Raw genomic sequence first — 17,069 nt, forward strand, 5'->3', positions numbered from 1 at the left:
CAGCCCGTGTGTGGACAGGGAGATTGTGGCCGACCTTCAAACCTGAGACATCTGTGGAAAACAGACAGCTTGAGCAAGATAAAGTATAATAGCAGAATCAAATGTACTGGTGTAGATGCAATTAACTGTGTTCCTGGATTTAGACAATAGGATCTTAGATGAAACTTAGATCACATGACTTTAATAAAGTATAAGTCAAAATAGTCAAGTGGGAGGGGGTTACTATGGAACAGGTTAGTCTAAATATAGGGGAAAAGTTCTGGGAGAAGCAAGAAAAACAAGATGAAGTAACCTTGAGTAAGTGATAAGAGATGGGGCCTCATGTTTAATAGTTTCATGCAGAGACTAGCAAAGTGATATATTGCAGAGCCTGACAAATCTGGCTCGAGTCAGTTTTCAGACAAAAGGATAACACATGGTGCTAGGGTTACATCCTATCATGATTAAAGGTAGATGTGTTAGGGTAAAAGTATAAATGTAGACTGCAAAGTATCGTTGGAGGGTACTTCTGATCAAGAACTGGCCTGGATTGGTAACATTCTTGGTCCCCGATGGGTATCCTATTTGTATGTATGATGTACATATTTGCTTGCTTGTAATCACATATATGTTCAATAAATCTTGAAAGTTAACTTGTCTCTAGAGTCGCAGCCTTTCTTAGGACTAGACTCGAAGTCCGACATGGAATCAGTCCAACAGAGAGTATTCATTACAATTCTGACTTGAGCCTTGTAGGTGTTGGAGAAGCTGTGGGGAGTCAGGAGGTGAGCCACAGTTGAATACCCAGACTCTGATCTGCTCTAGTAGCCACAGCATTTATGTGATTGGTCCAGTTGAGTTTCTGGTTAATGGTGACCCCCAGGATGTTGATCGTGGGGGACTCAGCAAAGGTAATGCCACTGAATGTCTTGGGGAGGTGGCTAGGTTCTCTCTTTTTGGGGATGGTCTTGTCTGGCATTTGTGTGGCAAGAATGTAACAAGTGGCTGCTCATAGCCCAGGGCTGGATGTTGTCTGGGTCTTTCTGCATGCGGGTTTGGACTGCTTTATTATCTGAGGGATTGCAAATGGAACTGAACACTGTATAATCATCAGGGAACAGCCCCACTTGTGACCTTATGATGGAGGGAAGATCATTAATGAAGCAGCTGAAGATAGTTGGTCCAAGGAACTGCTGCTGCGATGTTCTGGGGTTGAGATGATTGGCCTCCAACAACCACAGTCACCTTCACTTATGCTAGGTATGAGTCCAGCCACTGGCCCTCAATATGCACATATCACTTTGTTTTGTGCAAAATTAATTTTGGTAGATAATTTGTTTCTCTCTATTAAAATTAAGCCTTCCTTTTCACCAAATGACAGATTAAACAGAATATCAAAATATAGGGGTGAAAATTGGTTAGAACCCATTCTTGGCTGACAACTGGGTAGCCTGAGGCAGGCCCAAAATTGGCCTTGGACCTCATTAACATTATTTGTGTGAGCTGCTTGTGCCTATTGCACGTCAACAGGCAGCTAGCAAATTTGAAGGCAACGAATGTCAGGCTGTTTGCCTCACTGGCAGCAGCCTGAAGGTAAGTCCCGAGAGGGCAGGTGGAGGCCAATTGTGAGGATTGCAGAGTTGCAAGAGCAAGCCTGCTCCTCCTGGCTCCAGAGCAGCATTTAAAATTATTTTTTAAACTTACTTTTCGGTGGCGACGGCCGCTGAAGAATCCTGAGGAGTAGGCTTGACGCCTGCTCCACTCTTTTTTTTATTATTCATTCATGGGATGTGGGCGTCGCTGGCAAGGCCAGCATTTATTGCCCATCCCTAATTGCCCTTGAGAAGGTGGTGGTGAGCCGCCTTCTTGAACCGCTGCAGTCCGTGTGGTGAAGGTTCTCCCACAGTGCTGTTAGGAAGGGAGTTCCAGGATTTTGACCCAGCGACAATGAAGGAATGGAGATATATTTCCAAGTCGGGATGGTGTGTGACTTGGAGGGGAACGTGCAGGTGGTGTTGTTCCCATGTGCCTGCTGCCCTTGTCCTTCTAGGTAGTAGAGGTCGTGGGTTTGGGAGGTGCTGTTGAAGAAGCCTTGGTGAATTGCTGCAGTGCATCCTGTGGATGGTACACACTGCAGCCACTGTGTGCCGGTGGTGAAGGGAGTGAATGTTTAGGGTGGTGGATGGGGTGCCAATCAAGCGGGCTGCTTTGTCCTGGATGGTGTTGAGCTTCTTGAGTGTTGTTGGAGCTGCACTCATCCAGGCAAGTGGAGAGTATTCCATCACACTCCTGACATGTGCCCTGTAGATGGTGGAAAGGCTTTGAGGAATCAGGAGATGAGTCACTCGCCACAGAGTACCTAGCTTCTGACCTGCTCTTGTAGCCACAGTATTTATGTGGCTGGTCCAGTTAAGTTTCTGGTCAATGGTGACCCCCAGGATGATGATGGTGGGGGATTCGGCAATGGTAATGCCACTGAATGTCAAGGGGAGGTAGTTAGGCTCTCTCTTGTTGGAGATGGTCATTGCCTGGCAATTGTCTGGCGCAAATGTTACTTGCCACTTATCAGCCCAAGCCTGGATGTTGTCCAGGTCTTGCTGCATGTAGGCACGGACTTCATTATCTGAGGGGTTGCGAATGGAACTGAACACTGTGCAATCATCAGCGAACATCCCCATTTCTGACCTTATGATGGAGGGAAGGTCATTGATGAAGCAGCTGAAGATGGTTGGGCCTAGGACACTGCCCTGAGGAACTCCTGCAGCAGTGTCCTGGGGCTGAGAAGATTGGCCTCCAACAACCACTACCATCTTCCTTTGTGCCAGGTATGACTCCAGCCACTGGAGAATTTTCCCCCTGATGCCCACTGACTTCACTTTTACTAGGGCTCCTTGGTGCCACACTCGGTCAAATGCTGCCTTGATGTCAAGCGTAATCACTCTCACCTCACCTCTCCAATTCAGCTCTTTTGTCCATGTTTGGACCAAGGCTGTAATGAGGTCTGTAGCCGAGTGGTCCTGGCAGAACCCAAACTGATCATCAGTGAGCAGGTTATTGGTGAGTAAACCAACTTCCCAAATGGGCCCAAGGAATTAGTTGTGTAGTTAAACAACAATGGTCAACAAATGATATAAGTGACAGTATCAAGCTAAAAAAAAAGGCTTACACAAATGCAAGGAAAAGTGAAAAGCTGATTGGTAGAGCTATAAAAAGCATCAGAGGGATACAAACAAAGTAATAAGAAGTGCGAAAAATGAATATGAAAAAAGTTGCAAGGGATATCATAGCGAACAGAAAAAGTTTGCATACAATGAAACCTGACAATTAGGAACACCTAAGGGACTTGCATCAGGTGTCCTTTATTTGCAGGTGTCCTTGTTTTCAAAATGATCATTGTAAGTACAGTAATCCGGATGAGCCAAATATCTCGGGATTGGCTATATTTCCTGCAGCGTTCCTTCTTTTTTTCGCCTTTACCCGTGATCGTGCCTAATTCTGGAGCCCTGCCAGCAGGATGTAATTTCAGTTCATTTTCTGTTCATTGGGTTTCCCAGTTCATGGCCATCCAGGGATCTTTTTCCATTGAGGGAGGGATGTCCTAATCCTGGGATCTGCTGCATTGGCAGCCTGCATGGGGTGTGCCAAGGTAGGGCCGGAGTGCCTGGGAGAACCCAGCCAATTTGGAGGGATTTTTGTCCTGTGGACCCCTGTCTGGGACCCCCTCGCACTGTGTGCCGTAGCTGCTAATGTTTGTAGCGCTGGGGGGTGTTTAGGGGGCTGTTAGTAGCTCATCAGTACCTGACGTACTGGTGGAGGGATATATGGTGTTGCCTGGTGCAGTTCCCGGCTTTTGTCAAATGGAGAGTTCTTTACTCAGCATCCATAGTGGCAGAGAAGCCGATCTATCCCTGGGATAGAGCCGTGCAAGTATTCAATCCCAGAGATAGAGCAGTTTGTTAGGAAGGGTAAGTCATGTCTGATTAATCTAATTGAATGTTTTGAGGTCACTGGTGTGGTGGATAAGAGAGTGTCTATGTATGTTGTCTATATGGACTTCTAGAAGGCAGTTGATAAGTTTCTGCAAAAGAGTATATTAGCAAAGATGAAAGTGCATGGAACTGGAAGTAACATTGTGATGTGAGTTGGTAATTTGTTGGGAGGTAGGAGACAGAGAGTATGATTAAAAGGTTCATACTCTGATTGGCGTGATGTGACAAGTGATGTTCTCCAGAGATCTGTACTGTGGCCTCAGCTTTTCACCATATATATTAATGGCTTGGATGAAGGAATAAAGAGTTGTATATCTAAGTCTGCAAAGGACACTAAATTAAGAGGCACAGTAAGTTGTGTGGATGGAAGCATGAAATTGCAAAGGGATATAAACAGATTAAGTGCGTGAGTAAAACTATAGCAGAAGGAGTTCAGTGTGGGGAAGTGTGAGGTCATCCACTTTGGAAACTGAGAAAAGCAAATCAGAATATTTTCTTAATAAAGACTAGGGGCTGTGGAGGAGCAAAGGGATTTAGGTGTTCATGTACACAAAACACTAAAAGTTAGTGCACAGGTACAAAAAGTAATCAAAAAGGCTAATAGAATGCTGACTTTTATCTCAAGGGGGTTGGAAAACAAAGTGAGGAAATGATGCTTCAGTTGTACAGAGCCTTGATCAGACGCCATCTGGAATACTGCATTCAGTTTTGGGCATCGAACCTCCAGGAAAGATATATTGCCCTTGGAAGGGATACAGCGCAGATTTACCAGAATTATACAAAGACTTAAAAGGTTAAATTATGAGGACAGAGTGCATAAACTTGGCTTGTATTTCCTTGAGTTTGGAAGGTTGAGAGGTGATCTAATTGAGGAATTGAGGTGTTTAAAATGTTAAAAGAATTCAAAGGTATACATACAGAGAAACTATTTCCTCTGGTGGGGGAATCCAGAATAAGAGGGCATAATCTTAAAATTAGAGCTAGGCCATTTAGGAGTGAAATCGGTAAGCACTTTTACACACTAAAGGTAGTGGAAATGTAGAACTCTCTTCCCCCCAAAAGGCTGTGGGTGCTGGGACAATTGAAATGTTCAAGACTGAAATGGATAGATTTTTGTTAGTTCAGGGTATCAACGGATATATGGAGCAAAGGCCGATAAATGGTGTTGGGGTACAGATCAGCTATGATTTAACAGAATGGCGGAATAGGCCCAAAGGACTGAATAGCCTACTCCTGTTGCTATGTTTCCTAGGTTAGGTCCCTCATTAACATATGCAAGGGGCCTAACGCCTGTTTTAGGCCGCTGATAAAAAGAGCCTGGCAAATTTGGCAGTGGCCTGAACACATGCGCAGATTGGGCTTGGACTGTCCCACTGTTAAATTTGCCATTGTTGCACCTGTTTTATGCCCAAAAAAGTGGGGACAAGGCATACCAATTTCTATCCCATAAAAACATAATTCAATATTTAATCAAAGAATAATTCCTGTACTCCTTTTTACTGCGGGCTCTTGGCAGAAATTTTCCTAGATTCCCATATCGTGAAGTCAATTGGTTTTCTTGTACTCACTGTAAGTTGGTTCTATTGAAATAGTTGTAGCCAAAACCATTCAACAAAAATGTGTAAATTTAAATATTTGGGACCTTTCCTTCTATGAAAAAGATCACGTGCTTTGCTTCAACTAAATTACAAAAGATATACAAACCTTTTTTGTAAGGTTATCAGAATAAGGAAGGCCCAAGTCCTGTTAGTTTTATAGGTATATTTATTCCAAATCTAATGTAATTTTTACTTTATAAAAATGGTAATTTAACTATAATTTGTGGCTTCAAATTGCTCTGTCATATCTCTGTAACTCTCTAATATTAATCTCAGTATGTGATAAAGTATAACCTCCAAATAAAAGTGGTTGCAAAAAGACTTTATTGTGATTGATACACAATATAAACTGTCCAGCTTCAGAAATTAATGAGCATGATTCGCCTCCTCTCAAATGTAAAAGTACGTATTTTGTGAAAGCAACAATATATTGTCAAATGTCCTTAAAGCTCAAACCAGCTCACTCGGTGTATAAAAACAGCAATAAAACCAAAAAACTGATGCAGCTATTCCAGACCCATGATTGTTTATTCAGTCTGCGCTTCTCTCCTTAATCATCTGCCTGTAGCATCTAATTCGAATTGACAACTAGAACCGAATTTACTGACGGTTTGGTCAATAATTGCGGTATTCTGGATACATTCATAATAAATACACTTATCTTGTTACATCCACTGGGGACCTCTCTCCCCACTCACCCCCGTCTGCAAATCAAACATCTCCCACACCGTGATGTCCTAAGGCTTATGCTTTGTCACCGGCACCAAAAGAGGCTTTTTTTTTTGGCTAGATCTTGGAATTCAGTGGGGACTGCTATTAAGCAACGGAAAAAATAAAACAAGCAAACACCTCAGAACCTTGCAATCCCACCTGCAATAATTGGTCTGCTTGCAGACTTTTTTTTTCAAAAAGTGATATATCGAAATGCAGCCGCCAATAAATTAAAAAAAACACCGACTAACATGAACAATTGGAGCTGCACCGGGATGGAAAAAGAAAACAGTCAAGTGCGATTCCCATTTCTATTTCAAACCGTTTTTATTTAATAAGAGTCTCCCCGCCCCTTGTGCATGACCCCGTTTACTGGGATGTTCCAGTGGAATCCTGCTCCGGTGAATTAATGTGAGTTAAGAATCTTCATTTTAAAGGCGAGATTGTGACAGTTCCATTCATTCACAACTCCGAGAAGAGCCGCTTCACTGAAGGCATCAATGTCAGGAAAACTGATCAGTCACTCTTGAAGAAATCGCTAGATCTTAACCTTTGGCACTGCACAAGGGGATCGCTCGTTTCATTGGCAGCGGTAAACTGTGTTCGAACCCCCGTTCAGAAAATGTTGTGGATAGTTTGAAAGAGATTGGCGAGCTTTTGACAAATTACCAGCACACATTTCATTAACTGCTCTGACTATTTCATGTGAGATGCCCGTTACCAAAGCTGCATCCAATAACGATTCGCAGCTGGCACAAAAATACAGATCGCACCGTCAATAATAATTAAAGAACAAACACCCCCCTACACACATACACACACACACTTGTACATAACAGAACAGTGCAATAGACAAAGCATATCAAAGGATCAAAGGACAACTCGACGCTGGAGCACAGGTGGAGGACCATGTCCTCCCTGCGTCCTCGCTCTTTTATTCTATGACATGTTGCGAGAAGCAAACTTACCACAACAGGGGGGACCCCGGCGACTAGGGAATAGAGGAGAGCTGGTGGAATGGCACTGCTTTCGTCGGGTCCGGGGTAGGGCTTGGTGTAGGTGCCGTCATGGCAGAAAAATCCCTGGACGTGGACGTTGAAAGTGTCAGTGTATTCGAAGTAGTATGCCAACATGACAGTCCCTGCCATTATAACCAACTGAAAATAAAGCATGGTCGTGGAGGAAAGAGGTGGGTTGGTGGGCGAATAAAAGAAACAAAATTCCTCTTTTTTCTTCTTGTTGTTGTTGTACAATTTCTGTATAATCCACACTTCAAAAGGCAGGGCAACTATTGCTCCATTCACTTGCAGGGTTTTGCTAGGCAGATCTCCGCATCCAGTTGCTCATTAAAGCGACTATTCCATTCAAAAGGACCAAACTGCCCGCACATTGTACATCCACCGCCGTCACCAGTTAGTCGCTGTCGCCGAACAAAGCCTAAAAGAAATGAATGAAACGTGTTCAGCTCCAAGCCTTGACTGTGAGAACGGCGAATGTCCTTTCCTCCTCTCTCCCTCTCTCCCTCTCTCTCTCTCGCAACACTCCGGGTCTTCAGTGCACGGGACTGATGTTTTCCGGTGCCTTCAACATCTGGTTAAGAAAACACACACAGCCTCGAACCGACGTGCCGCTCCTCCCCCCCCCACAACATGTCCTAAAAGTTCATTTAGGCTAAAGGGCAGATTTTAATACACCCAGCTGTTTGCGCCGATGAAACTCATCAGTGGCTAGGAAACTGACACCAGGGCATCTAGGCGCGTCGAGCGAGGGATCCCGCTCAAGGGGGGGGGGGTGGGGGGAATCGCAAAAAGATGGATATTCGGTGCGTTTCCCTCAAACGCACAGAACCGTAATTTCCTTTCTTGTTGCAACAGTTCGGATCGTTTCTGCATTTTAATGGTAAAAATCGATAACCACCGCCCCCCCCCCCCCACCCCACCACTCGCCCCGCCAAATGATAGTGCTCCGCTGGCAGGGCCTTATTGATTGTATAAACTTGGAACATTTCCAATAAGAGACATTTTATTCTCACTTGCAGTATTTTTTTTCAACCCTCAAAAGCAATCAATACGTCACTTTTCATCGCAGACAATTGCCAAAGTATGTAGCCTGATAATCTATTGATGAAACATCACACCATCAAATATAATTACGATTGATAACCTCATAAAATATATACTGTAAAAAAACGCATGCTTATATCCCTGTAAAATCCTCATTGTACTCTTAATTCAAAAACAGACGGATAAACTTTCAACTATTGGACAAAAGGAAAGCCTAATGCAATTTGTAGTAAGGAAAATGCAAACTTGTTTTTCTCTTCTAAATTCCAGCTTTCTCCAATGTTCTCCCCTATATCTGTTGACTCCTTGCTGGGTTACAGTTCCACTTGCCTTAGGTGCCATTTAGTGTCCTACCCAAGTGGCCATTGGCACTGAGTGGCAGCATGCTATCTAACGATTGAAAAGTGTGACAGAGAAGGTATCAGTGGTAGCACTCTCTTGGCTAAGTCAGAAGGTGGTGGGATCAAGCTCCAATCCAGAGATTTGAGCACATAATTCAGGCTGATACCTCACTGCAGTACTGAGGGAGTGTTGTGCTGTCAAAGGTGCCGTCCTTTAGATAAGACATTAAACCGAGGCCCCATCTGCTCTCTCAGGTGGATGTAAAATATCACACAGCACTATTTGAAGAAGAGCAGGGGAGTCCTGCTGAATATTTATCCCTCAACCAACATCACTAAAACAGGTTAACTGGTCATTTATCAGATTGCTGTTAGTGGGACCTTACTGTGTGAAATTGACTGCTGCATATCCCTACATTACAATAGTAACTAGGCTTCAAAACTATTTCATTGGCCATGAAGCGCTTTGGGATGTCCTGAAGTTGTGAAAGGTGCTAGATGAATGCAAGTTTTTTCTTTCTTTACCTAACACCCATACACAGCCACTTCTAGCAGGGCACACTCTTCAGCAGGAAATCTGATGTAACCCAAGGGCATTGAGACATATTGAACCAGCTGAGATCAGTTAACACACCACAAGCTGAACACCAAGGATTGAACCTGGGACTTTCCTGGTCAGTATGGCTCAGCTACCCACTGTACAAACTCACAAGGGGCAATTTTCCACTGGAGCCCGCGTTGGGTGGGCTGCAGGTGTAGCATGCACTCCGTCTGCCCAATGGCTCCAGAGAAAGCCCCGAACCATTTTCATGGTCGAGTCTCATTGAAATATTTTAGGCAAACCGCCAGCACTCAGCGAGCGCACACAGGCAGCTCGCCACTGGGTGGATGGGGTTGTGTGGGGCATGGGGGCGGAGAATCTGGTAGCTCCTCTGTGGCACCAAGCTGAGATTCAGGCCCCAAAGAGAGAGTTGCAGCAATCGGTGTGGGGTTGCACTGAGCAGCTGGGAGTGGGCCTGAAGATTATTCATGCCTTTCCTGGTCCCACAAAAAACACTGTAAAAAAATCTAATGGGGCTGTTTTCTGAGCTGCCTTTAGTGATACCTTTAAGGACATCTGGTAAGGCTGCTCAATGCCTGGTACTAATAGGAAGACCATGTGCTGCCCATTGGTACACAAGGATGGTGCTGGGGACGTTTAACTGGAGTAGGACCCTGACTTAAATATTTTAATAAGGCTCCCGCCTGTTTCAGGAAAATGGGAGCAGTGGAGGGGAAGAGGCTTTATTTTCAATTTTCAAATGCTAACTGCCCAGTTTTCCAATGTAAATGGGGCAGGCAGCACTCGAAAATTACCTCACTGAATCATTGGAAGAGCTATTCAGTGATCATTTGGGGTTATACAGATCTCAGAAAATGAGTTTCCTGCCATTGCAAAACAAAATGCCGCAAACAAGAACACTGTTTTGAACAATAAGTTAATTAGCTATTTTTCACTGTTACATTTAGTTGAACTAATAACACTTTTGTCACAAGGTCATAGAGACATGTTTAGATAAAAAGATTCATTTGATTTCTTCCTCCCAGAATATGAATACTGTCTCCCTATTACAGCTTTTATCTATTTCTTAAATGAGCCCAGCAGCCTGACCCCAATCACTATTCCAGGCAATTTGTTCCAGCTGTTGATTACCCTCTGTGTAAAGCAATGTTTTTTTGACATCTGTTGTAAATTTGCTGTCACAATGTTGCATTGCCCTAACTGTAATGCTTCATTAAATATTGGGCCAGATTTTGCTGTAGCGAGGAATCCAATGGCATCCAAGAATCTAAGCGCCCCTGCGCCATTCAGCTCAAAACAAATTTGCCCACAAAGTTGCTGAAAGTACGAGTTGATAACGTCGCAGCGAGGGAAACAGGGCATTTGGGACCTGAATGAACAGGCAACCAACTGGGTATCTCCTTAACCAATGAAATTTAAGGATTGGGAAATAAACAGTGAAGAACTGAGAAAGAGGGTCAAATAAAGGGGATGAATTCAATGTCAAATCAGATACAGAAAGAGAAATAAAGAGAGGGAAAGAAAGATTGGATTAAGAGAGAGAAAAAAAGGAAAAGTAAGAAAAAAAATTTGACATCTTTAAAATCTCCTAAAACAATTCACAATCTGAAAGAATGAGATTCCACACTGATAATAGTGCCAGAGAGGTTGATTGGCAGTCATTAACACATATCACATCGTTAAAAGCATACTTACGTTTGTAATTACTAGCACTAAATATCTGTGACGGGTTTAGTTTGTATCTACCACGCAAATACAGCAACTTCATGACATTCAATGCTTGTCAATGGTGAGGTAGACAGCGAGATGCTGTTATCACGAAGCAAACGGCGGAGCAGCGCAACTCGGACAACAACTTTGGATATCCGCATTTAACCGTGTATCTGCCTCTCGCCTGAAGTTGCTGTACCATTTACACATAAGTAACGGCGAGCACCAATAGCCTCACTATTATTTTGATGGCAAAATCTGGCCCATTATATGATAAATAATTGAACAATAAGAGACCTCTATATGATCCTGCATTGATTCTGTGAAATCTTACCTCAAAAAACCATAACATTTCAGAAATTCTTTTGTACAAACATTATTTTGATGCAGTAAAGTGCTTTTATTAATGTGATTTTATACACAGGCTGAACGGGTTATTTTACAAGTTTGCCTTTCCTGGTCAGTGCAGTGCTCCTGGTGGGAAATTGATGATCTTTCACAAAATCTTCTCAATACACAGCAGATCCCCTGTGGCATTATGCATGGCCAATCACACATCTGGAGTACAGTTGTGATGTTTAGTTGCTAAACTGACCTATATTTTTAAGTGCGCTGTTTTCAAGAGGCAAACCCAAGTAACTGTAGCAACTTGTAAACTGCTGTGGTCAATCAGAGGGCAATTGCAACCATTCATAAATTTCAACAACCTGGTTAATGACTGAAACTCTTTAAAATAAATCTTTTGCATTTGTAACAAAGTGTGTCATGTGGTGTGTTATAGTCAGACAAAAATTGCAAAAGTATGGGCTAATAAATGAAAGTCACAAGGATTTATTAAACGAAAATCGTGTTTGACTAACTTGGTTGAGTTCTTTGATGAAGTAATGGAGAGGGTTGATGAGGGTAATGCGGTTGATGTTGTGTATATGGACTTTCAAAAGGCATTTGATAAAGTATCAGACTTGTTAGCAAAATTAAAGCCCATGGGATTAAAGGGACAGTGGCAGCCTGGATACAAAATTGGCTAGGGGACAGAAAGCAGAGAATAATGGTGAACGTTTTTTTTCAGACTGGAGGGAAATAAACAGTGGTGTTCCCCAGGGATCAGAATTAGGAACACTGATTTTTTGATACATATTAATGACCCGGACCGGGGTATAGAGGGTATAATTTCAATGTTTGCAGATGGCACAAAACTCAGAAATGTAGTAAACAACATGGAGGATAGTAACAGACTTCAGGAGGACATAGACAGGCTGGTGAAATTGGCAGACACATGGCAGATGAAATTTAATGCAGAGAAGTATGAAGGATACATTTTGGTAGGAAGAATGAGGAGAGGCAATATAAACTAAATGGTACAATTTTAAAGGGAGTACAAGAACAGAGAGACCTAGGGGTATAGGTACAAATCTTTGAAGATGGCAGGACAAGTTGAGAAGGCTGTTAAGAAAGCATATGGGATGCTGGGCTTTATTAATAGAGGAATAGAGTACAAAAGCAAGAAAGTTATGCTAAACCTTTATAAAATACTGGTTAGGCCGCTGCTGGAGTATTGTGTTCCATTCTGGGCACCACACTTTAGGAAAGGTGTCAAGGCCTTAGAGAGGGTGCCGAAGAGATTTACTAGAATGGTTTTAGGGATGAGGAACTTCTGTTATGTGGAAAGACTGGAGAATCTGGGGTTGTTCTCTTTAGAACAGAGAAGGTTAAGGAGAGATTTGATAGAGGTGTTCAAAATCATGAACGGTTTCCAGTAACAGAAGAGTTGGTAACCAGAAGACACAAATTTAAGGTGATCGGCAAAAGAGCCAGAGGCGACATGAGGAAACATTTTTTTACGTAGCGAGTTGTAATGATCTGGAATGCCCTGCCTAAAAGGTGGTGGAAGCAGATTCAATAATAACAATAATAATAACTTTCAAAAGGGAATTGGATAAATACTTGAAGGGAAAATATTTACAGTGCTATGGGGAAAGAGCTGGCGAATGAGACTAATTGGATGGGTCAGGCACAATGGGCTGAATGGCCTCCTCCTGTGCTGTACCTACTATGATACTATGATATATAGTATCAATATAGTATCAATATATAGTATCAATATACCAATAAGGCCTCTTGATGGTGTCCCTCCAATCATCCTCAAGATGTGTGCCAATGATCTGTGTTGTCTCTTCAGTCTCTTCTATTCCCATTTGACCTTTCCTTATCCCTGGATAATTGCTTACACTCACCCCAACCCAAAGGAAAGGTGATCATTCTAATCCTTCTAAGTACCATTCCATTATCCTTGATCTCTGAAGTTATGTAGGCCATTGTTAACTCTCTAATTATCCATCACCTTGATACTTCTGGCCTAATCAATGACCACATGGATAATTTTAGCATGACGGTTCCATTGGGTATCTTCTTTCTTATGTTACGAACCTCTGGAACATTGTCATTAGATCACAAGATAATTACAGATAAGGAAGAGCACTCGGTTCATGTTAGTTCATCCATCTGGAAGATCCCTACAGTTTCCCCTCTGCTGCATCCAATTATTTCTTAAATGCGTCCAGGGTTTTCACCTCCACCACGCTCCCAGGAAATCTATTGGATGTGTTGATCATTCTTTGCATGAGTAAGAACTTTCTGACATCAGTTCTAAAGTTACCTTTTACTAGTTGAAATCTGTGTCCCCTTGTCCTACTCCCACAATTTAAGTTAAAGTGATGGCATAGTTTTTCCAGCGTTTCCGTGGCTCTTCCCCTGAAGTTACTGTGGATGATCCAGAGAACTCGCAAAGAAATTCTTCCCTACTATCTTTATTTGGGATTACCTGGGTGAACTGATTTATAAACCGCTGGAATGTTGTACACCACCGTATTAATTTATTTAATAAATATATTTATACCCAAATTTCCAAGTTTTAAAGTTTATATTAAGTTCCAAAGGTTAGCTGAGGCAAACCTCCTTGGAAGTCGGAGGTAAGTGGTGTCTCTTTAGGGTTAACGTGGCACCAACATGACATGCCTGATAACAAAAGCCCAGAACCAGGTCAACCCTCCATGGTAGACGAGGTAATCTAGGCAGATCTGCAGTACTCCAGGGGAATGATTGACCAGCCAGCCTGGCTCACTCATGCAACCTGGAGGGGTAGACCTGCCACTGGGTGGGGGGGGGGGGGGTGCATAGGATTCTTCCCATTCAACTCCAGTTAACCCTGCAAGCCAAAGCCCAACAGATACGGTGGTCCTAGGTGGACAAGGAACAGAAAGCTTATCCGTGCTCTGTACTAGTAGGCTGTGCAATCGCATGCTGGTTAAAATCCAACAGTAGCCCTGTGCACGCTTGGGTCTTCCTAAGCAACCTATGCCTAAGCTCTCTAGACCTGGGTAAGTGGGATGTGTTGCTATGCAATATCCCATATTGAGTAAACAGAACCTCTATAGATGGGTGTGGATTTATCAGTTGTTAGTTTGGGAAGTTCCTAAACATGGCGTTGGATTCCCACGTGTCATGTGTTATAGCTGACTCAAAAAAACAAAGACAAGATAGTACAACATAGATAGGAGACAAACTAAATAATCTACAAGCTGAATATTGTACAATCTTTCCCATATTGAATTATTTTGTGTAATGTTAGAATGATTTTATAAGAGCATGTAATTGTTTACTTAAATTCATTAGGTTGGATGCTGACCAGAAGGAGAGGAAATCTTGGCTGTGTCACTGGGTGAATAAACCAAGCAGATGCTATGTGTTTCCCCACTGAGAGGGATTACAACTTGTCCAAAACTGTGCTATTGACAATCTATCCTGCTTAGCTATCACTCTATTCTAACCCATGTCCATTAACTCCACATCCCCCAATGTTTTGGATTCAAAAAATCATCTTTGTTTACAAATCCTTTGGCCTCACCCTTTCTGCCTTTTTAACTGCTATCAGGCCTATGTGCCAGTGTGTGCCCTTCACTCTTCTGCTTTAGCCTCCTGTGCATCTTTCCTCTTTCCGCTCCACCTCTGCCGGGGGAGCCTTCAGTTGTCTTACTCCTACACTCTGGAACTCCCTCTCCCCCACCCCAAAATTTCTTTGCACTTCAAAAATGTATTTCATTGTCTATGAAGTGATCTGGGATGTGCTGAGGACACAAAAAAATTCTATCTTTTTAAACTCCTCTACATTATAACCCCTTTCTGCCCCTTCAAAAGCTTCCTGAAAACCCATCTCTTTGAAGCATTCAATCACGTCCTATAACTTTATTACTAACAGTCATTGTCTGTTTTCTCTCCTTTATTAAGCCCTTGTAAAGGTGATATATGAGTGGAAGCTTTTATATGCAATTTGTTATTTACAAGATGAATCGATGAAGCCAACTATGTGATGAAAATGCAACTTTGTTTTTTTTTGCTACCTTCTTGTGTTGAGAATTTAGGTATGATAGTCTGCCATCCCAAAACAGCTGACACTTAGTTTGTACAATTAGCTATGGTGGACTAGTTAAGAGTATGAACGATTCTAGAAGTATGGAAGGTGAGACAAACTATCAGCTACACTACCCTGGCAATGATGTGCTTATTTCAGAATCCATTTGTAAATCAGACCTCAATGAGGTCAATAAACCTTTGTTTGAACAATTGGTATCTCCGAAGACATAGTTTAATCACCAGATCAATGCCAAATAATGAGGACTGATATTTCTCCAATACAGGTGTATCTCCTCATCCTCTGCCTTCTTTCCTTGTCTCTGCATCTCCTCAAAGAAACAAAGCACTATATTTTGTATCAGTAGTTCATGCTGCAGCATACTTATTTATTAACTTCCTACTTTTAAGACCTGGTTCAATCAAGTCCTATTAATATTCACAGGTTGCCCACCAAACTATTGTAGAAAACAACACTGGTGAGCAAAGTTCCTGGCAAGATTTTTAAAAATGCATTTATAAATCTCAACTATGGCTGTGTGTACTGAATTTATTCAAGTATAAACACACAAGCGAATATAGAATGTACGTGACAATGTGTGTGAGTTCCAGTTTGCTCACTTGAGAAATGTATTTATGATTAAAGAAGTAAGTGCATAAAAGTTTGTGACAACTGGAATGTTTACATAACCACTTTGGCCCATAAATTCTTTGAAGCTGCTTTTGCTCCACCACTGTAATTTTGCCAGAAGTGCGGCAGAAATCCTGATTCGGCGTGTAAATGGGGTCTCCGTCGAGCTTCCGGCGAAGCTATAGCGGTGAAACGGGAGCAGCTCTAGGGAATTTAGCTCTGTCTATAGCATGCTGCTTTCTCTGTTTAGCATGTTCTGAAATTGGGCAGTTAAATTAACTGTGCAAAGACTTACCACTCCTTTCCCATTCCATTTCTGCCCGCCATCTTAATTGAGCCATTTATTTAGGTGGCCTAGGTGCCTGCCTGACTCAGGTGGGAACCTCAACAATACATGCAAATTAGGGTCTTTTGATGTCATTAGGAACCTGATGCTATTTTAATGGCTGACTGAGTGGAGTGGTGCGCCTGGCAGAAAGAAGAGGATGCCCTTTAAGGTAAGTCAAAAACTTTCCTCAGTGGAGCTTCCTGAGTGCTCCTCCGAGCCCCACAAGGAAAGTCTAGGCCTCTGCTGCTCCAGGCACCCCTGCCAAAAAACTGACCCAAATCCACCCACCTCCACCCACCAACCCCTCAACCCCACCTGTGAATTACCTTGATGTAGGCGGACGGGCAGCTGGTCGGCGGGATGCAAATAAGACCCTGGAGTTCAGATAGGCCCGGCCTCAAACTGATGACTTCAGGCGAATTTGACGTTCGCTTCATCAACGCTCGCCCGAAACACACACTCAGTTAAAATACCCTCCTTGGAGTTAACCAAATCTGAACATTTTTGAAAGGTTTCCAGTGGGGTTTCTGCCCACACTGAGGAGCCCACCATAGGGGAAGTGGGTGAAAAATAAGTGCTGCTGCAGGACTCTGCTCAGGACTCTGATGCCTACATTGGCCTAAATAAAAGCAATTTGCTCCTCAGGGCACAAACACAAGATAGCAGTCAGGGAGAGCATTTAAATGACCTCTGTCAGTCTGAGCAATACTGGACGCCTGTTGTTTGCAGGTATTATTAGTATTCAGTGTT

The 17,069-nt window shown here is 42.8% G+C and overlaps 1 protein-coding gene across 1 annotated transcript in view; it reads right to left on the bottom strand.

The window, feature by feature from the left end:
* Positions 1–7,594, bottom strand: part of LOC137325180 (phospholipid phosphatase-related protein type 5-like) — a 122,707-nt gene extending 115,113 nt beyond the window's left edge. Inside the window, exon 1 of the mRNA XM_067989981.1 lies at positions 7,246–7,594. Within this exon, the coding sequence (XP_067846082.1) occupies positions 7,246–7,449 (204 nt within the window). The 5' untranslated portion in view covers positions 7,450–7,594. The remainder of the gene's footprint in view (positions 1–7,245) is intronic.
* Positions 7,595–17,069: the final 9,475 nt, after the last annotated feature.

This window comes from Heptranchias perlo, chromosome 9 (genome assembly GCF_035084215.1).
Source record: "Heptranchias perlo isolate sHepPer1 chromosome 9, sHepPer1.hap1, whole genome shotgun sequence".
NCBI lineage: Eukaryota > Metazoa > Chordata > Chondrichthyes > Hexanchiformes > Hexanchidae > Heptranchias > Heptranchias perlo.